Source organism: Toxotes jaculatrix, chromosome 2 (assembly GCF_017976425.1).
Source record: "Toxotes jaculatrix isolate fToxJac2 chromosome 2, fToxJac2.pri, whole genome shotgun sequence".
NCBI classification, from domain to species: Eukaryota; Metazoa; Chordata; class Actinopteri; family Toxotidae; genus Toxotes; species Toxotes jaculatrix.
In genome coordinates this window covers 30125642-30138608 of record NC_054395.1, presented here as the reverse complement: position 1 = coordinate 30138608, position 12967 = coordinate 30125642, and the positions used below count along the sequence as shown (strand labels likewise).

Genomic DNA, 12967 nt, shown 5'->3' with positions numbered 1-12967 from the left:
AGAAGCAGCATCAAAGCTAATTTATGGTCCATTAAAGGTGCATTGCGTGTAATGCTCGTCTGTAGACTGAAGGCTGCTCTCAGATTTACTGCTGCTCTCTGATAATAAAAACACACAAACTGCAGGAGGCTTTATGGCTGCGTGTGTGTGTGTGTGTGTGTGTGTGTGTGTGTGTGTGTGTGTGTGTGTCCAGGGTTAATGGAGGTCCAGGTTTATAAATGGATACACGTTGTAATATTTGATCACACAGTGTTTTGCAGCTGTTTCTGTTTTTGTGTGTGTTCATTCCTATAAATTCACATCATCATTAAACATAACACATTCAACACATTCAAAAAAGACGAGCTGAGTCGAAGGTTCATGGATTTTTTCTCAGTCTGTCTCAGTACAATACTCACACTGTCCACATGAACCTTGGAAGGTGACTGGTTTTATCAGATCCCGTCAAAGGTGAGGTTTACCTACCGCATGTGTGGATGAGTCAGTAAATAAACAAGTGGATCTAAACCAACTGTGTGAGCCTCTGAGCTGCTGTTAGCTGTTAGCTGTTAGCTAAGCTGGACTCTGAAACATCAGGAACTGTTTCGACCTGTTTGTTTCCTCAGTGAAAAATGACCTGAGGCAGCTGTGGTACTTTCCCCACCGGCTGATGATGATGATTGTCATCAGGTGATGTTACCTGATGAAGGCAGCAGCACCATGTGGGCTGTTTCCTCTTTCTCCTAAAGTCACAGTGGAACTTTACAACCCATGAAGCACCATGTCCATCACCTGCAGGCTAATGAGGCTGATGTTCCAGCTGTGCTGAGTTCAGCAGCTGGCAGCAGCTGCAGTGGGCTCACTGCCCACCACAGCTTCATTCATTCACACTGTGAGCAGTTCTCACATGGCTGTCAGCGGCTCTGTGGCTGCCTCCGTCTTCTTCTACAGCTCCACGATGTAGGAAGTTCATCATTTCGTCCTTCGTCCGATTTTTGTGTTTTTCCCCTGAACCGTCAGACGCCCCACAGACCAACAACCAAACACAAACTGTGAAGATGTCATTGATAATGATGAAAATGTAAAGTCTGTCACGTTGATCTGTGAACTCAACACTAAATGTGCAGTAAAAGTTCGGAGGCTCAGCTGTGCAAAGAGTTTAGACACAAAATGTGAGGGAACGCGTGTCAGGATCCAGATTTAGGTCCAGTTGATTTTCAGGGTGGATTCAGTTAGTGATCCAGCGCAGATTCATCCTGGCTATTTGGCCTCAGTCTGACGTCTCCGTCGATTCTTCTGAGCGCTTTTTGCCAACAGTTATAGACGACTTCTGTTCCTCTCTGCCCTCTCTGTTAGCTCCATTGATCTGCTCCCAGCTGCCAATACCGCTCCCTGCTGAGGTCCAGTAAAACTGACCTGAGCACTGTCATCACACGCAGACTGGATCTGAGTTCCTGCAGGTTCCCACACATCGACGTTCAGCTAATTACTGTCAGAGAGACACTGTGAGCCGTTACAGTCCGTTCCAGCTAAATCTCAGGCGACAGCTGAATTTCACAGCGCCTGATTGGTGGTTTTGATCATACATCTGTCCATCACCGTCGTATTGTTGAGCATCAGCTCGCAGAGATCAACCTTGCTGCACAGAGATCATGAATCACAGTCGGTGTAATGTAATTATCATCACATGTTACAGCAGCATCTCACAGGACAGTGATTTTCCAAATGGTTTGACTGCTCCTTCACATATTTACGGCCACGTGCAGAGTGTTTCCAGTTAGTTAACGGTTGTGAGTGAGCAGTCGGTTAGTGCTGTGCTGCAGTTTCTGAGAATCTGAATCTGTACTCAGAGGACAGGGATCACATGTGGAAAGCAAATCCCTCAGTGCAGAATAATCCCTACCACTTTAATGAATACATTTAAATGCACTGCCTCATGTTTGTGAATGCATTTAACTTTGAAATGAGAATTTTCACTTTCAGAAGATAAAAACTGGACAATCAGCTTTTCACACCAGGCTTCGAATGACAGAGGAGACTCAGTATAAAACACGTGTATGAAGGCGACGCTGCACTGCTTTGAAATTAGCTTTTAGTTTTAAAAAAAAGTAAATTACCTCACAGATAGGAGCATTAACACGGCAGACGGGGTCATGGCCTTATTTTCTGAAGGACTGAGACATAATCCACAGCCGCAGTTCATTACCTGGATATCTGATGCTCTGAGGTGATTTGCATATTTGAATATAAAGAGTTTAATTCCACAGTGAGACAGGTTCATTTGAGAAAAGGACAGGAAGTTGTGTAATCACCTAAAAACAATTCATACAGTTAGCATCCCTTTCAAAATAAAAGAACTAACTGATGTAATGAGTGGCTCTCAGCCAGCTGCCTCCATGACGGAGGACCACGGTCCGACTGCCCTCCGGTGTGGATGTTCTGTATGTTCACATCAGAGCGTTCCCGTGTTCATGCATTGTTTTTATTGGCTTGTTATTTTTAATTTCTGCACTCTGCAGTGATAGCGCCCCCTGTACTCATGTTCTCCCTATATGGGACCATCAGAGACAGGAAGTGCTGTGTGCCAGGTGTGACCCTCATCCGATCAGGAATCCTTAATCACAGCAGTCTCAGGCTTTCCTGTCAGGAAATGAAGCCGAGCTCAGGGACGCTGTCTGCCGCTGAGACGAGCGCTGTCTCGGCCGTGGGACAGTCCAGGAGAGAAAAACTGTGCTGAAATTTAAAACACATTTCATCATCGTGACGTCGCTGTTGAGTGGCTTTACAGTAAAACGTGGATCAGTGCAGCTGTAAAGTCTTTTCTCCTCAGTGTGTCTGAGTCACACAAACCTTCCTGGCCTCCTGCCCAAAGTCTAATCTCCTCCTCTTCCTCTTCCTGTGATTTATGGCTCCTTACAATGAAAGGTGAAGGCCGCATGAGGTCTGTGTCTGTGTGTGTGTGTGTGTGTGTGTGTGTGTGTGTGTGTGCGTGCAGCCTTACATGCAGATAAGCTGCAGTGATGGAAGACGTGCTGAGCAGAGACTGGACTGGTGGTCGGGAAACTCTCTGCTTCACTGTCCATAACAACTTTCAGAAAGAATCAACTCCAACTCCCAACATGCACTCTGGTCGAGCCGGACTCTGTTAGCATGCAGCTAATCGTGGGGTGAAGTGAGAGGTCGAGTTGTGCAGAACTTGCTGGATCAGCTGTGGTCCTGAACACGTGCCAGCTGTTTGTGATGTGGACGACCCGCGTGACGTGTTTTCTTTGTGCAGGTACGGCGACATGGTTCCCAACACCATCGCAGGGAAGATCTTCGGCTCCATCTGCTCTCTCAGCGGCGTGCTGGTGATCGCCCTGCCGGTCCCCGTCATCGTCTCCAACTTCAGCCGAATCTACCACCAGAACCAGAGAGCGGACAAGATGAGAGCGCAGCAGGTCTGACAGCTTTATGACACCACATGACCACAAGGTGCAGTCAGTGACATGCAGCTGCAGCCATGTTACCGTGGAACCAGGAAATATCACGGTACAAAGGTAGAAAATAACCTGACAAACACGTCTGTCAGCACGTCAGTAAATCAGCCGGTGAATCAGGTCATGTGAGTCTGTCAGTGTCACATGTTATGATGTGCAGCTCCATCCTTCAAGTTCAATAAACACCCTGTAATTCTCATCTGATCTTTAATGAAGGATGATCAGTTTGTTTTCTGTCTTCTGCAGGAGAAAGAACTTTAACTGAAACAAAGAGCCACAAATACACAACACTACAAACGTGCTGCCGTCTGTATTTAATAAGGCCAACAGTTCATATCAGCCTGACGTGGATTTTAGTTTTTCTTTTTCTGTTCTAGCTGTGAGGTTATATCTCATATTATTTACCGTGCCTAATAATATATTCTGCTGCCACAGTAATGTAATTTCCCCTGTGGTAAAAACAGTCTCATATTAAATACTCTGTTCTTGATCTTTATGTTTTTATTTTTGGTATTTTTACTGAGGTGAACACGACTGTGCATGAAATTATCAGCAAAAGTTTTTGGAACAGTTCCATCAGGTGCGAGCGTCTGCAGTTAGGTTTCTGTTAGCACCTGATGGCGGCGACGGCTCCCAGTCGCTCAGGAAGCTGAGTCTGAACAACCTGCTGCTGATTTTCTCCTGTCGAGCAGTAAAATATTACGGAATGCACCTTTAAAGATGCAGAGTGTTACAGCATCTGAGCCTGAGCTGGCAGTTCATCTGAGAGGCGTCGAGTCTGAAGAGAGTGAACGGATGAATCTGACGGGCTTCACTTTCACGTTAATGCTCCCATACACAGCCAGGATGTGTGTGTGTGCGTGTGTGTGTGTGTCTCTGTGTGTCTGTGTGTGTCTGTGTGTGTGTGTGTTTGATGTGCTGACAGTGCTGTTTTCTTGTGTATTTCTGTCCGGCAGAAAGTGCGCTTGGCTCGGATCCGTATGGCAAAGAAAGGAACAGCCAACGCCTTCCTCCAGTACAAAGAAGACAGAGCGATAGGGGTGAGACACACACACACACACACACACACACACACACACACACACACACACACACACACACACACAGAAACAGTCAATAGTTTCTCACTATCAGGCAGGAAGGGTGGACTGCAGTCCACTTAACTCAGAGAGTGATGGAGAGATCAGGTGGAGGTGGGGCCTGTGACCAGGTCGCAGCAAGTGTAAAGAAAAGGTCACCTGACCTAAACCTGACCCAGCAGCACGGCGTCTGGATGTCGGTGCTGTGGCGTCTCCCTCCATCAGCCGTCTGCACCTCTGGGATCTACCTCATCACAGCTGAACAGGACTTTATCTGCCCAGTCTCAGTCCATCACTGATCCATCACTGATCCGTCACTGATCAATCACTGATCCATCACTGATCCATCACTGATCCGTCACTGATCAATCACTGATCCATCACTGATCAATCACTGATCCGTCACTGATCAATCACTGATCAATCACTGATCCATCACTGATCAATCACTGATCCGTCACTGATCAATCACTGATCAATCACTGATCCGTCACTGATCCGTCACTGATCCGTCGCTGATCAATCACTGATCCGTCACTGATCCGTTGCTGATCAATCACTGATCCGTCACTGACCCGTCGCTGATCCGTCGCTGATCCGTCACTGATCAATCACTGATCAGTCACTGATCAATCACTGATCAATCACTGATCCGTCACTGATCCGTCACTGATCCGTCGCTGATCCGTCGCTGATCCGTCACTGACCCGTCACTGATCCGTCACTGATCCGTCACTGATCAATCACTGATCCATCACTGATCAATCACTGATCCGTCACTGATCAATCACTGATCAATCACTGATCCGTCACTGATCCGTCACTGATCCGTCACTGATCAATCACTGATCAATCACTGATCCATCACTGATCCATCACTGATCCGTCACTGATCAATCACTGATCAATCACTGATCAATCACTGATCCGTCACTGATCCGTCACTGATCCGTCGCTGATCAATCACTGATCCGTCGCTGATCCGTCGCTGATCCGTCACTGATCCGTCACTGATCCGTCACTGATCAATCACTGATCCGTCACTGATCCGTCACTGATCAATCACTGATCCGTCACTGATCCGTCACTGATCAATCACTGATCCGTCACTGATCCGTCACTGATCCGTCACTGATCCGTCACTGATCAATCACTGATCCGTCACTGATCCGTCACTGATCAATCACTGATCCGTCACTGGTCACGGATCCGTCACGGATCCATCACTGATCAATCACTGATCCGTCACTGATCCGTCACTGATCCGTCGCTGATCAATCACTGATCCGTCACTGATCCGTCGCTGATCAATCACTGATCCGTCACTGATCAATCACTGATCCGTCACTGATCAATCACTGATCAATCACTGATCCGTCACTGATCCGTCACTGATCCGTCGCTGATCAATCACTGATCCGTCACTGATCCGTCACTGACCCGTCACTGATCCGTCACTGATCCGTCACTGATCCGTCACTGATCAATCACTGATCCGTCACTGATCCGTCACTGATCAATCACGGATCCGTCACAGATCCGTCACGGATCCATCACTGATCAATCGTATCGCACCGTGTCCAGTGTCCAGTGTCCAGAGTCCCAGAGGAGACACTGGACACAGTTTCCAGGTCTTCAACGTTCGGATTTTCATTTTTTTTAAATTCCTTTTGAATTCTTCAGTACAGCCCTGGTTCTGAAGTGAGCAGGAAATCCACCACCCTCAGGGGCGTCTTCAGTAGACACACTGTCCCCACTCACTGTGGACACAGTGTCAGGACGCTCTGAAAAGAAACTGATGTTAATGTGCAGGTGAAAGTCTCAGTGTCTTTCTGTTGGATTTTTTTTTTCAGGGGATGAAACATCCACCGAGTTTAAATGTTTTATCGGTGAAATGGGTTTAAGCTTCAGGTAGAAGAACACACACACACACACACACACACACACAGTTTTAATCTCTCTTCAGCACTGAGCAAGAAAGAGGGATGACTGTTGGATTTATAGAGTGCATAATGAGGACAAAGTGGAAGAGGAGGAGGATGAAGATGAAGAGTGGAGGGAAATGGAGAGGCTGCAGCAGGAGAACAGAAAGGAGGAGGTGTAAAATAATAGGATGAATAAACGGAGCAACAGTACAGAATGAGGAGAGGAAGAGAAGATCAGTGTGTTTGTGTAATCTGAGAAAGAGACAGAAAACCAGCGTTTTTATACTGAGAGCCTCTTTGTTCTGAAACATCACACCAGAGGGAAAGATGGAGAGGAGGAATAAATAGAAAGAGAGAGGGAGAGAGAGAGAGGAAGCAGGGTGGAGGGAAAAGAAGGGAGATTAGTTTGGTGGCGAAGAAACAGAGATGGAGGGGATCAGATTAAACTGAGAGAAGAGAGACTTTAATATTATTAGATGTCATCTGCTTTTCAGTTAAGCTCTTTGAAAAAATTCATGGAAAGAAAAAGTTTTAATCGTGAGCAGATGAAACCTTCACTGTGAACAGTTGGTGCTCACGTCTGTGTCTCACTGACAGAAAAAGCAACTCAGTCAATCAATCAATCAGCTAATCCATTGATCGGTCACCTGTCTCTCATTTATGACAAAGCATCACGTTCTCTGAGCCCGTTGTATGCTCCGTGTCAAAGCTTTTAATTTGAAAACTCTTTGACGAAGAAGCTGCAGTGAAACTTCTGAACGTGGACGAGGACAGTGGACGTTCCTGAGACAAATAAGAATTTCCACTTCATCAGGAACCTTCTCTGTGTCCAGAGACACGATGTTTTGTTTCACTGAGTGATGGATCGCACTGAACTGTGAGCGTCACTCGGTGGACGCCTTCGTTGTGTGTGGATGAATTATGAATCACATTATGCAAATTTCCCTCCAGCTTAATTTGTTTATTCCCTTTGGAGATTTTAAAGCTTCAAAGTCTGATTTTTTTTTATGTTCTTTGTCGATCGTGGTGTCGGGCCTCACACGCACACGCACACACACACACACACACACACACACACACACATAAATAAATAATTTCACTGAAAGTGAAAACTCCTTTTACTGAAATAATAAAATTTTTATTCAAGTGTATAACTAATGCTTGTGTTTCTGTTTTGCGTGCGTGCGTGTGTGTGCGTGTGTGTGTCTGTGTGTGTGTCTGTGTGTGTGCTTGTGTGTGTGTGTGTGTGTGTGTGTGTGTGTCTGTGTGTGTGTTAGGACCGTGACAGTGACAGCACAGCTCTGTGTGTGAAGAACAGATCAGCGTTCGAGCATCAACACCACCACCTGCTGCACTGTCTGGAGAAAACAACGGTGAGGATTCAAACACATCAGCAGCAGCACAGTTTAGCCTGCACACACACGCGCACACACACACACGCACACACACACACACACACACACACACACACACACACACACACACACACACATACAGACACATTTTTAGATTCTAATGGACAAACACAGGTTTAAAAATACCTTTGATGTTTCTTTCCTTTGCATGTTTAGGGAATAGATATTTGTTTATATCAATATGTAAGTCATTAATCATTAATCATTATTCGTTACCAGATCATTGGTTTGAGTGAGGGAGGGAATTCACAGGTGGCTGATTCATTTCTTGAATATTGATCTGTCAGATTAAAGCTGCAGGAGATTTAATGGGAGCTTTATAAACTGGAGCTGTGCTGTGTGTCACTGACCTCTGACCTCTGACCTCTGTATCATCTGTAGCTGCTGATTTCATGTCAGTTTTGTTTAGATGTTTGCAAACAGACTTGTTTGAAAATGGAGGTGAACGTGATTAATCCTGTGATGATGGGAAAGAGTGAGGCTCAGCTAAAAGGGTAAAAAGTTCAGATGCTGGTTTTATTCTTTATTCAAATGTACTGTAACGTACGGTGAACTCTGACAGTGAATCCACCACAACGAGCGAATTCTGCTGTAGCAGCAGTAACTGAGGCAGAGAGCAAAGTTCGATAACTGAACATCCATCCTCTGCATGTCCAACCCCCCCGTCTCCTCACAGAACCACGAGTTCACGGACGAGATGACCTACAGCGAGCTGTGTATGACGGAGTCCGTCGGCTTCAGGACGAGTCGTAGCACCTCCCTGTCCAGCCAGCAGGGGGCGCAGAACAACTCCACCGGCTGCTGCCCCCGCCGGGCCAGGAGGAGAGCCGCCATGCGACTGGCCAACTCCACAGTGTCCGTCAGCCGAGGGAGCGTCCAGGAGCTGGACACCCTGCACATCAAAACCACGTCCATACCACCACAAACGTAAAGCCACACTTCCACCACGACAGATAAGCAATACACAACAATATTTCTGTTTCTCAACAGTACACACAGCACTGACAGCACACACAGCACTGACAGCACACACAGCACACACAGCACTGACAGCACACACAGCACTGACAGCACACACAGCACACACAGCACTGACAGCACACACAGCACTGACAGCACTGACAGCACACACAGCAGACACAGCACTGACAGCACACACAGCACTGACAGCACACACAGCACTGACAGCACTGACAGCACACACAGCACTGACAGCACACACAGCACTGACAGCACAGACAGCACACACAGCAGACACAGCACTGACAGCACAGACAGCACTGACAGCACTGACAGCACTGACAGCACAGACAGCACACACAGCACACAAAGCACTGACAGCACAGACAGCACACACAGCACTGACAGCACACACAGCACTGACAGCACTGACAGCACAGACAGCACACACAGCACTGACAGCACTGACAGCACAGACAGCACACACAGCACACACAGCACTGACAGCACTGACAGCACACACAGCAGACACAGCACTGACAGCACAGACAGCACACACAGCACTGACAGCACAGACAGCACACACAGCACACAAAGCACTGACAGCACAGACAGCACACACAGCACTGACAGCACACACAGCACACACAGCACTGACAGCACTGACAGCACAGACAGCACACACAGCACACAAAGCACTGACAGCACAGACAGCACTGACAGCACAGACAGCACTGACAGCACACAAAGCACTGACAGCACAGACAGCACACACAGCACTGACAGCACAGACAGCACAGACAGCACTGACAGCACAGACAGCACACACAGCACACAAAGCACTGACAGCACTGACAGCACAGACAGCACTGACAGCACACAAAGCACTGACAGCACAGACAGCACACACAGCACACACAGCACTGACAGCACACACAGCACACAAAGCACTGACAGCACTGACAGCACAGACAGCACTGACAGCACTGACAGCAGACACAGCACTGACAGCACTGACAGCACAGACAGCACTGACAGCACTGACAGCACTGATAGCACAGACAGCACACAAAGCACTGACAGCACAGACAGCACACACAGCACTGACAGCACTGACAGCACAGACAGCACTGACAGCACACACAGCACTGACAGCACTGACAGCACAGACAGCACTGACAGCACACACAGCACTGACAGCACACACAGCACTGACAGCACAGACAGCACTGACAGCACACACAGCACTGACAGCACTGACAGCAGACACAGCACTGACAGCACTGATAGCACAGACAGCACACAAAGCACTGACAGCACAGACAGCACACACAGCACTGACAGCACTGACAGCACACACAGCACTGACAGCACTGACAGCAGACACAGCACTGACAGCACTGATAGCACACACAGCACACACAGCACACAAAGCACTGACAGCACAGACAGCACTGACAGCACACAAAGCACTGACAGCACAGACAGCACACACAGCCTTCAGCGATTCACTCTCTGCTTATCCACTGTGTGTTTTTCTGTGTGTGTCTATTTGTCTCCGTCCTCTCAGTCGTTCCAGTCTCAACGCCCAGGCGGACGACCTGAAGCTGAACTGCGAGGAGCAGGATTTCACCGCGGCCATCATCAGCATCCCCACGCCCCCCGCCAACACGCCTGACGAGAGCCTCCCCCCGTCACCCGCCCCCATCCCCGGCATCCTGCGCAACACCCGCGCCACCACCTACACCCACGAAACTGTCAAAATCTCATCCTTATAACCTCCAACCTCACCCGCAACCTCCCCCCGTCTCCCTCTCTGCAGCCCCCCCAGTCACCCTCCCTGTGAAGTCTGAACTTTAAAGATCCCTTTGAACCTCTGATCCTGAACCAGGGGCGCTGCTAGCTGACATTTCGGGGACAAAGACTGCTCAGATGGATACTTTGAGCACCGCCGGGTGCTTTCACATCCTCGCACCATTTTGTGATTTAGGTGGAATGAACACAGAACAGCATCTGATGAGAGCTGAGAACCCAAGGTAAATTCAGAGACAGGGACTTCTCCCACGGACTTTTCCTTTTTCTTAAGAATTGGCCCCTTGTGCGTTTCAGGCCCCGACAAGCACTTGACCTCTGCACAGTTTTGACTTTTGGACCTCATTGCACAAACCCTTTGAAGGGTTCATTCTTGACTGACAATTGAAAAACAGAAAGACTGACACTCAGCACCTCAAAGCCAACTGATGGACTTGGTTCACTGGGTCCATGTGGTGTCCCCACCGAACATACAGGAGGGGTTCAAACCTGACATGGACTGTTGACGTGTCATTGAACTGAGGGACTGCCGACCATTGGACGATCATGTAGACTCAGCTGGTTTGGCGTCGAACTCGTGTGATTGGAGAAAGACGGAACAGAGACGGATCGAACACAACCAAAAAACCCTCGCGGCCATGGCTACAGTTTTTTTGATTACTTTAGATGTTGGTTGTTGCTGGAACATGATGCATCTCAGGCCAATGAAAGAAGGACGCGCTGATTGGTAGTTTGGCTTAATTCAAACCTGGATGGTTTCATTTCCTGCGGCTCCGGTCTGGAGCTTAGAAGCCTGATTACAGGGAAAATGCTCAGTCGAGTGTAATGTTGTAGGTTTAAGCCCCAACAGTCGGTCAAGATGTCCGATGGATGGATGGATGAAGGATGACTCTGGAGTCAAATGGAGCTCCGAAGTGTGTAGGACTGATCTCTGGTTCTAAATCAGCAGCTGGAGACGCTTCAGGTCATTTCAGGTCAAACTTTTATCAGCATCAGTTCTGTGAAGTGAAAGGACATGAAGATGTTGGACTGATGATCCTGACACTGCTGAAACTGAACTGGGTTTAACTGATCTGTGCTGAGCCTGAATACTGTTCACACAGCTACACTGAGCTAACTGCAGCTTAAAGGAGCTGAACTGGGCCAAACCAAACTGGTCTGAGAAGAACTGGATTTACCTGGTTTTCTAAATGGGACTGTGGAGAGAGGTGGTCTGAATGAGGGATTCTGGACTGGATTGATCTAGTCTGATGTGAACTGATGTGGTCTGACTGTAGCTCAGAAGTGTTTCTCAGTGTGACACTGACGTCCAGACTGGGAACGAAAGCCTTTTACTTTTCAAAATATGCAACATTACAACAAGCAGGAAAATAGCATCAACAAATGAACATAATAATAATAAGAATAATAATAACAATAATAATGTGTGTGTTTAAAAACTACAGCAATTATTGCAGGGAAAAAATGTAAAGCAACTAAGAACTTCATTTGTTATGTGACCTTTTCAGTGAGAGAGAACAAAAGTATTCTGCAATAGATTTAAACAGGAAAGGGAAATGCACCAACAAAAGCTCTGCGGAACTGAAATCATGTTTTTCCTGATGACGTGCATTCTGGGAAAAAAAGGTTGTTTTTAGCACAGTAAAGATGCTGCCGTGTTTCCGTATCAGTCTGATTGTCCCTGATCACGGAGATCACCCGAACATGAAGCCGCAACATACGCAGAAAGATCGTGTTTAATGTTAGCTGTTACGTTAGCATTCACGCAATCAGGCTGTCGCTTCGTAAAACAAAGATACGTCCAACAAAACAGCTGGTCACTAAGGTGACACTGATGCATGAAAAATGAAAACTGTGTTAACCAGAACCCTGAAGCTGAAGTCCTCCCACCTTCCTGTCTGGTCTCTGCTCCACCAGCCTCTGTTCTCAGTCATTCCGCGGGTTTTACTTCCCATATTATAAGATTCAGTTCAGAGTAGATCCTGCTGGTCACAAAGCTAAAAACATTCAAAGGCTAAAATACTTTATTATAGTTCTATAAACTACATTGAATTATAAATGAACGTGAGCAGTAACATGAATGGAAACAGAAACTGTTGTGTTGTGCATCAGTGTGAGCATCCACTGTTAGCAGCCGCCGTGAGCAGCCGCCGTTAGCAGCCTCCGTTAGCCGCCGCCGTTAGCAGCCGCCGTTAGCAGCCGCTGTTAGCCGCTGGAACAAACTAAAAGATGAATTAAACGTTAACATGTGAAAAACTACAGCTCCCATGAAAATCTACCAGCACACGAATGCAAGTCATCATAACGTTTTTCAGATC

General features: G+C 47.4%; 1 protein-coding gene across 1 annotated transcript in view; it reads left to right on the top strand.

The window, feature by feature from the left end:
* The window catches only part of kcnd1 (potassium voltage-gated channel, Shal-related subfamily, member 1), a 37795-nt gene extending 25858 nt beyond the window's left edge, over positions 1-11937 (top strand). Inside the window, exons 4-8 of the mRNA XM_041065997.1 lie at positions 3257-3419; positions 4415-4498; positions 7740-7835; positions 8554-8804; positions 10408-11937. Of these exons, the coding sequence (XP_040921931.1) occupies positions 3257-3419; positions 4415-4498; positions 7740-7835; positions 8554-8804; positions 10408-10615 (802 nt within the window). The 3' untranslated portion in view covers positions 10616-11937. The remainder of the gene's footprint in view (positions 1-3256; positions 3420-4414; positions 4499-7739; positions 7836-8553; positions 8805-10407) is intronic.
* The last annotated feature ends 1030 nt before the right edge of the window (positions 11938-12967 follow it).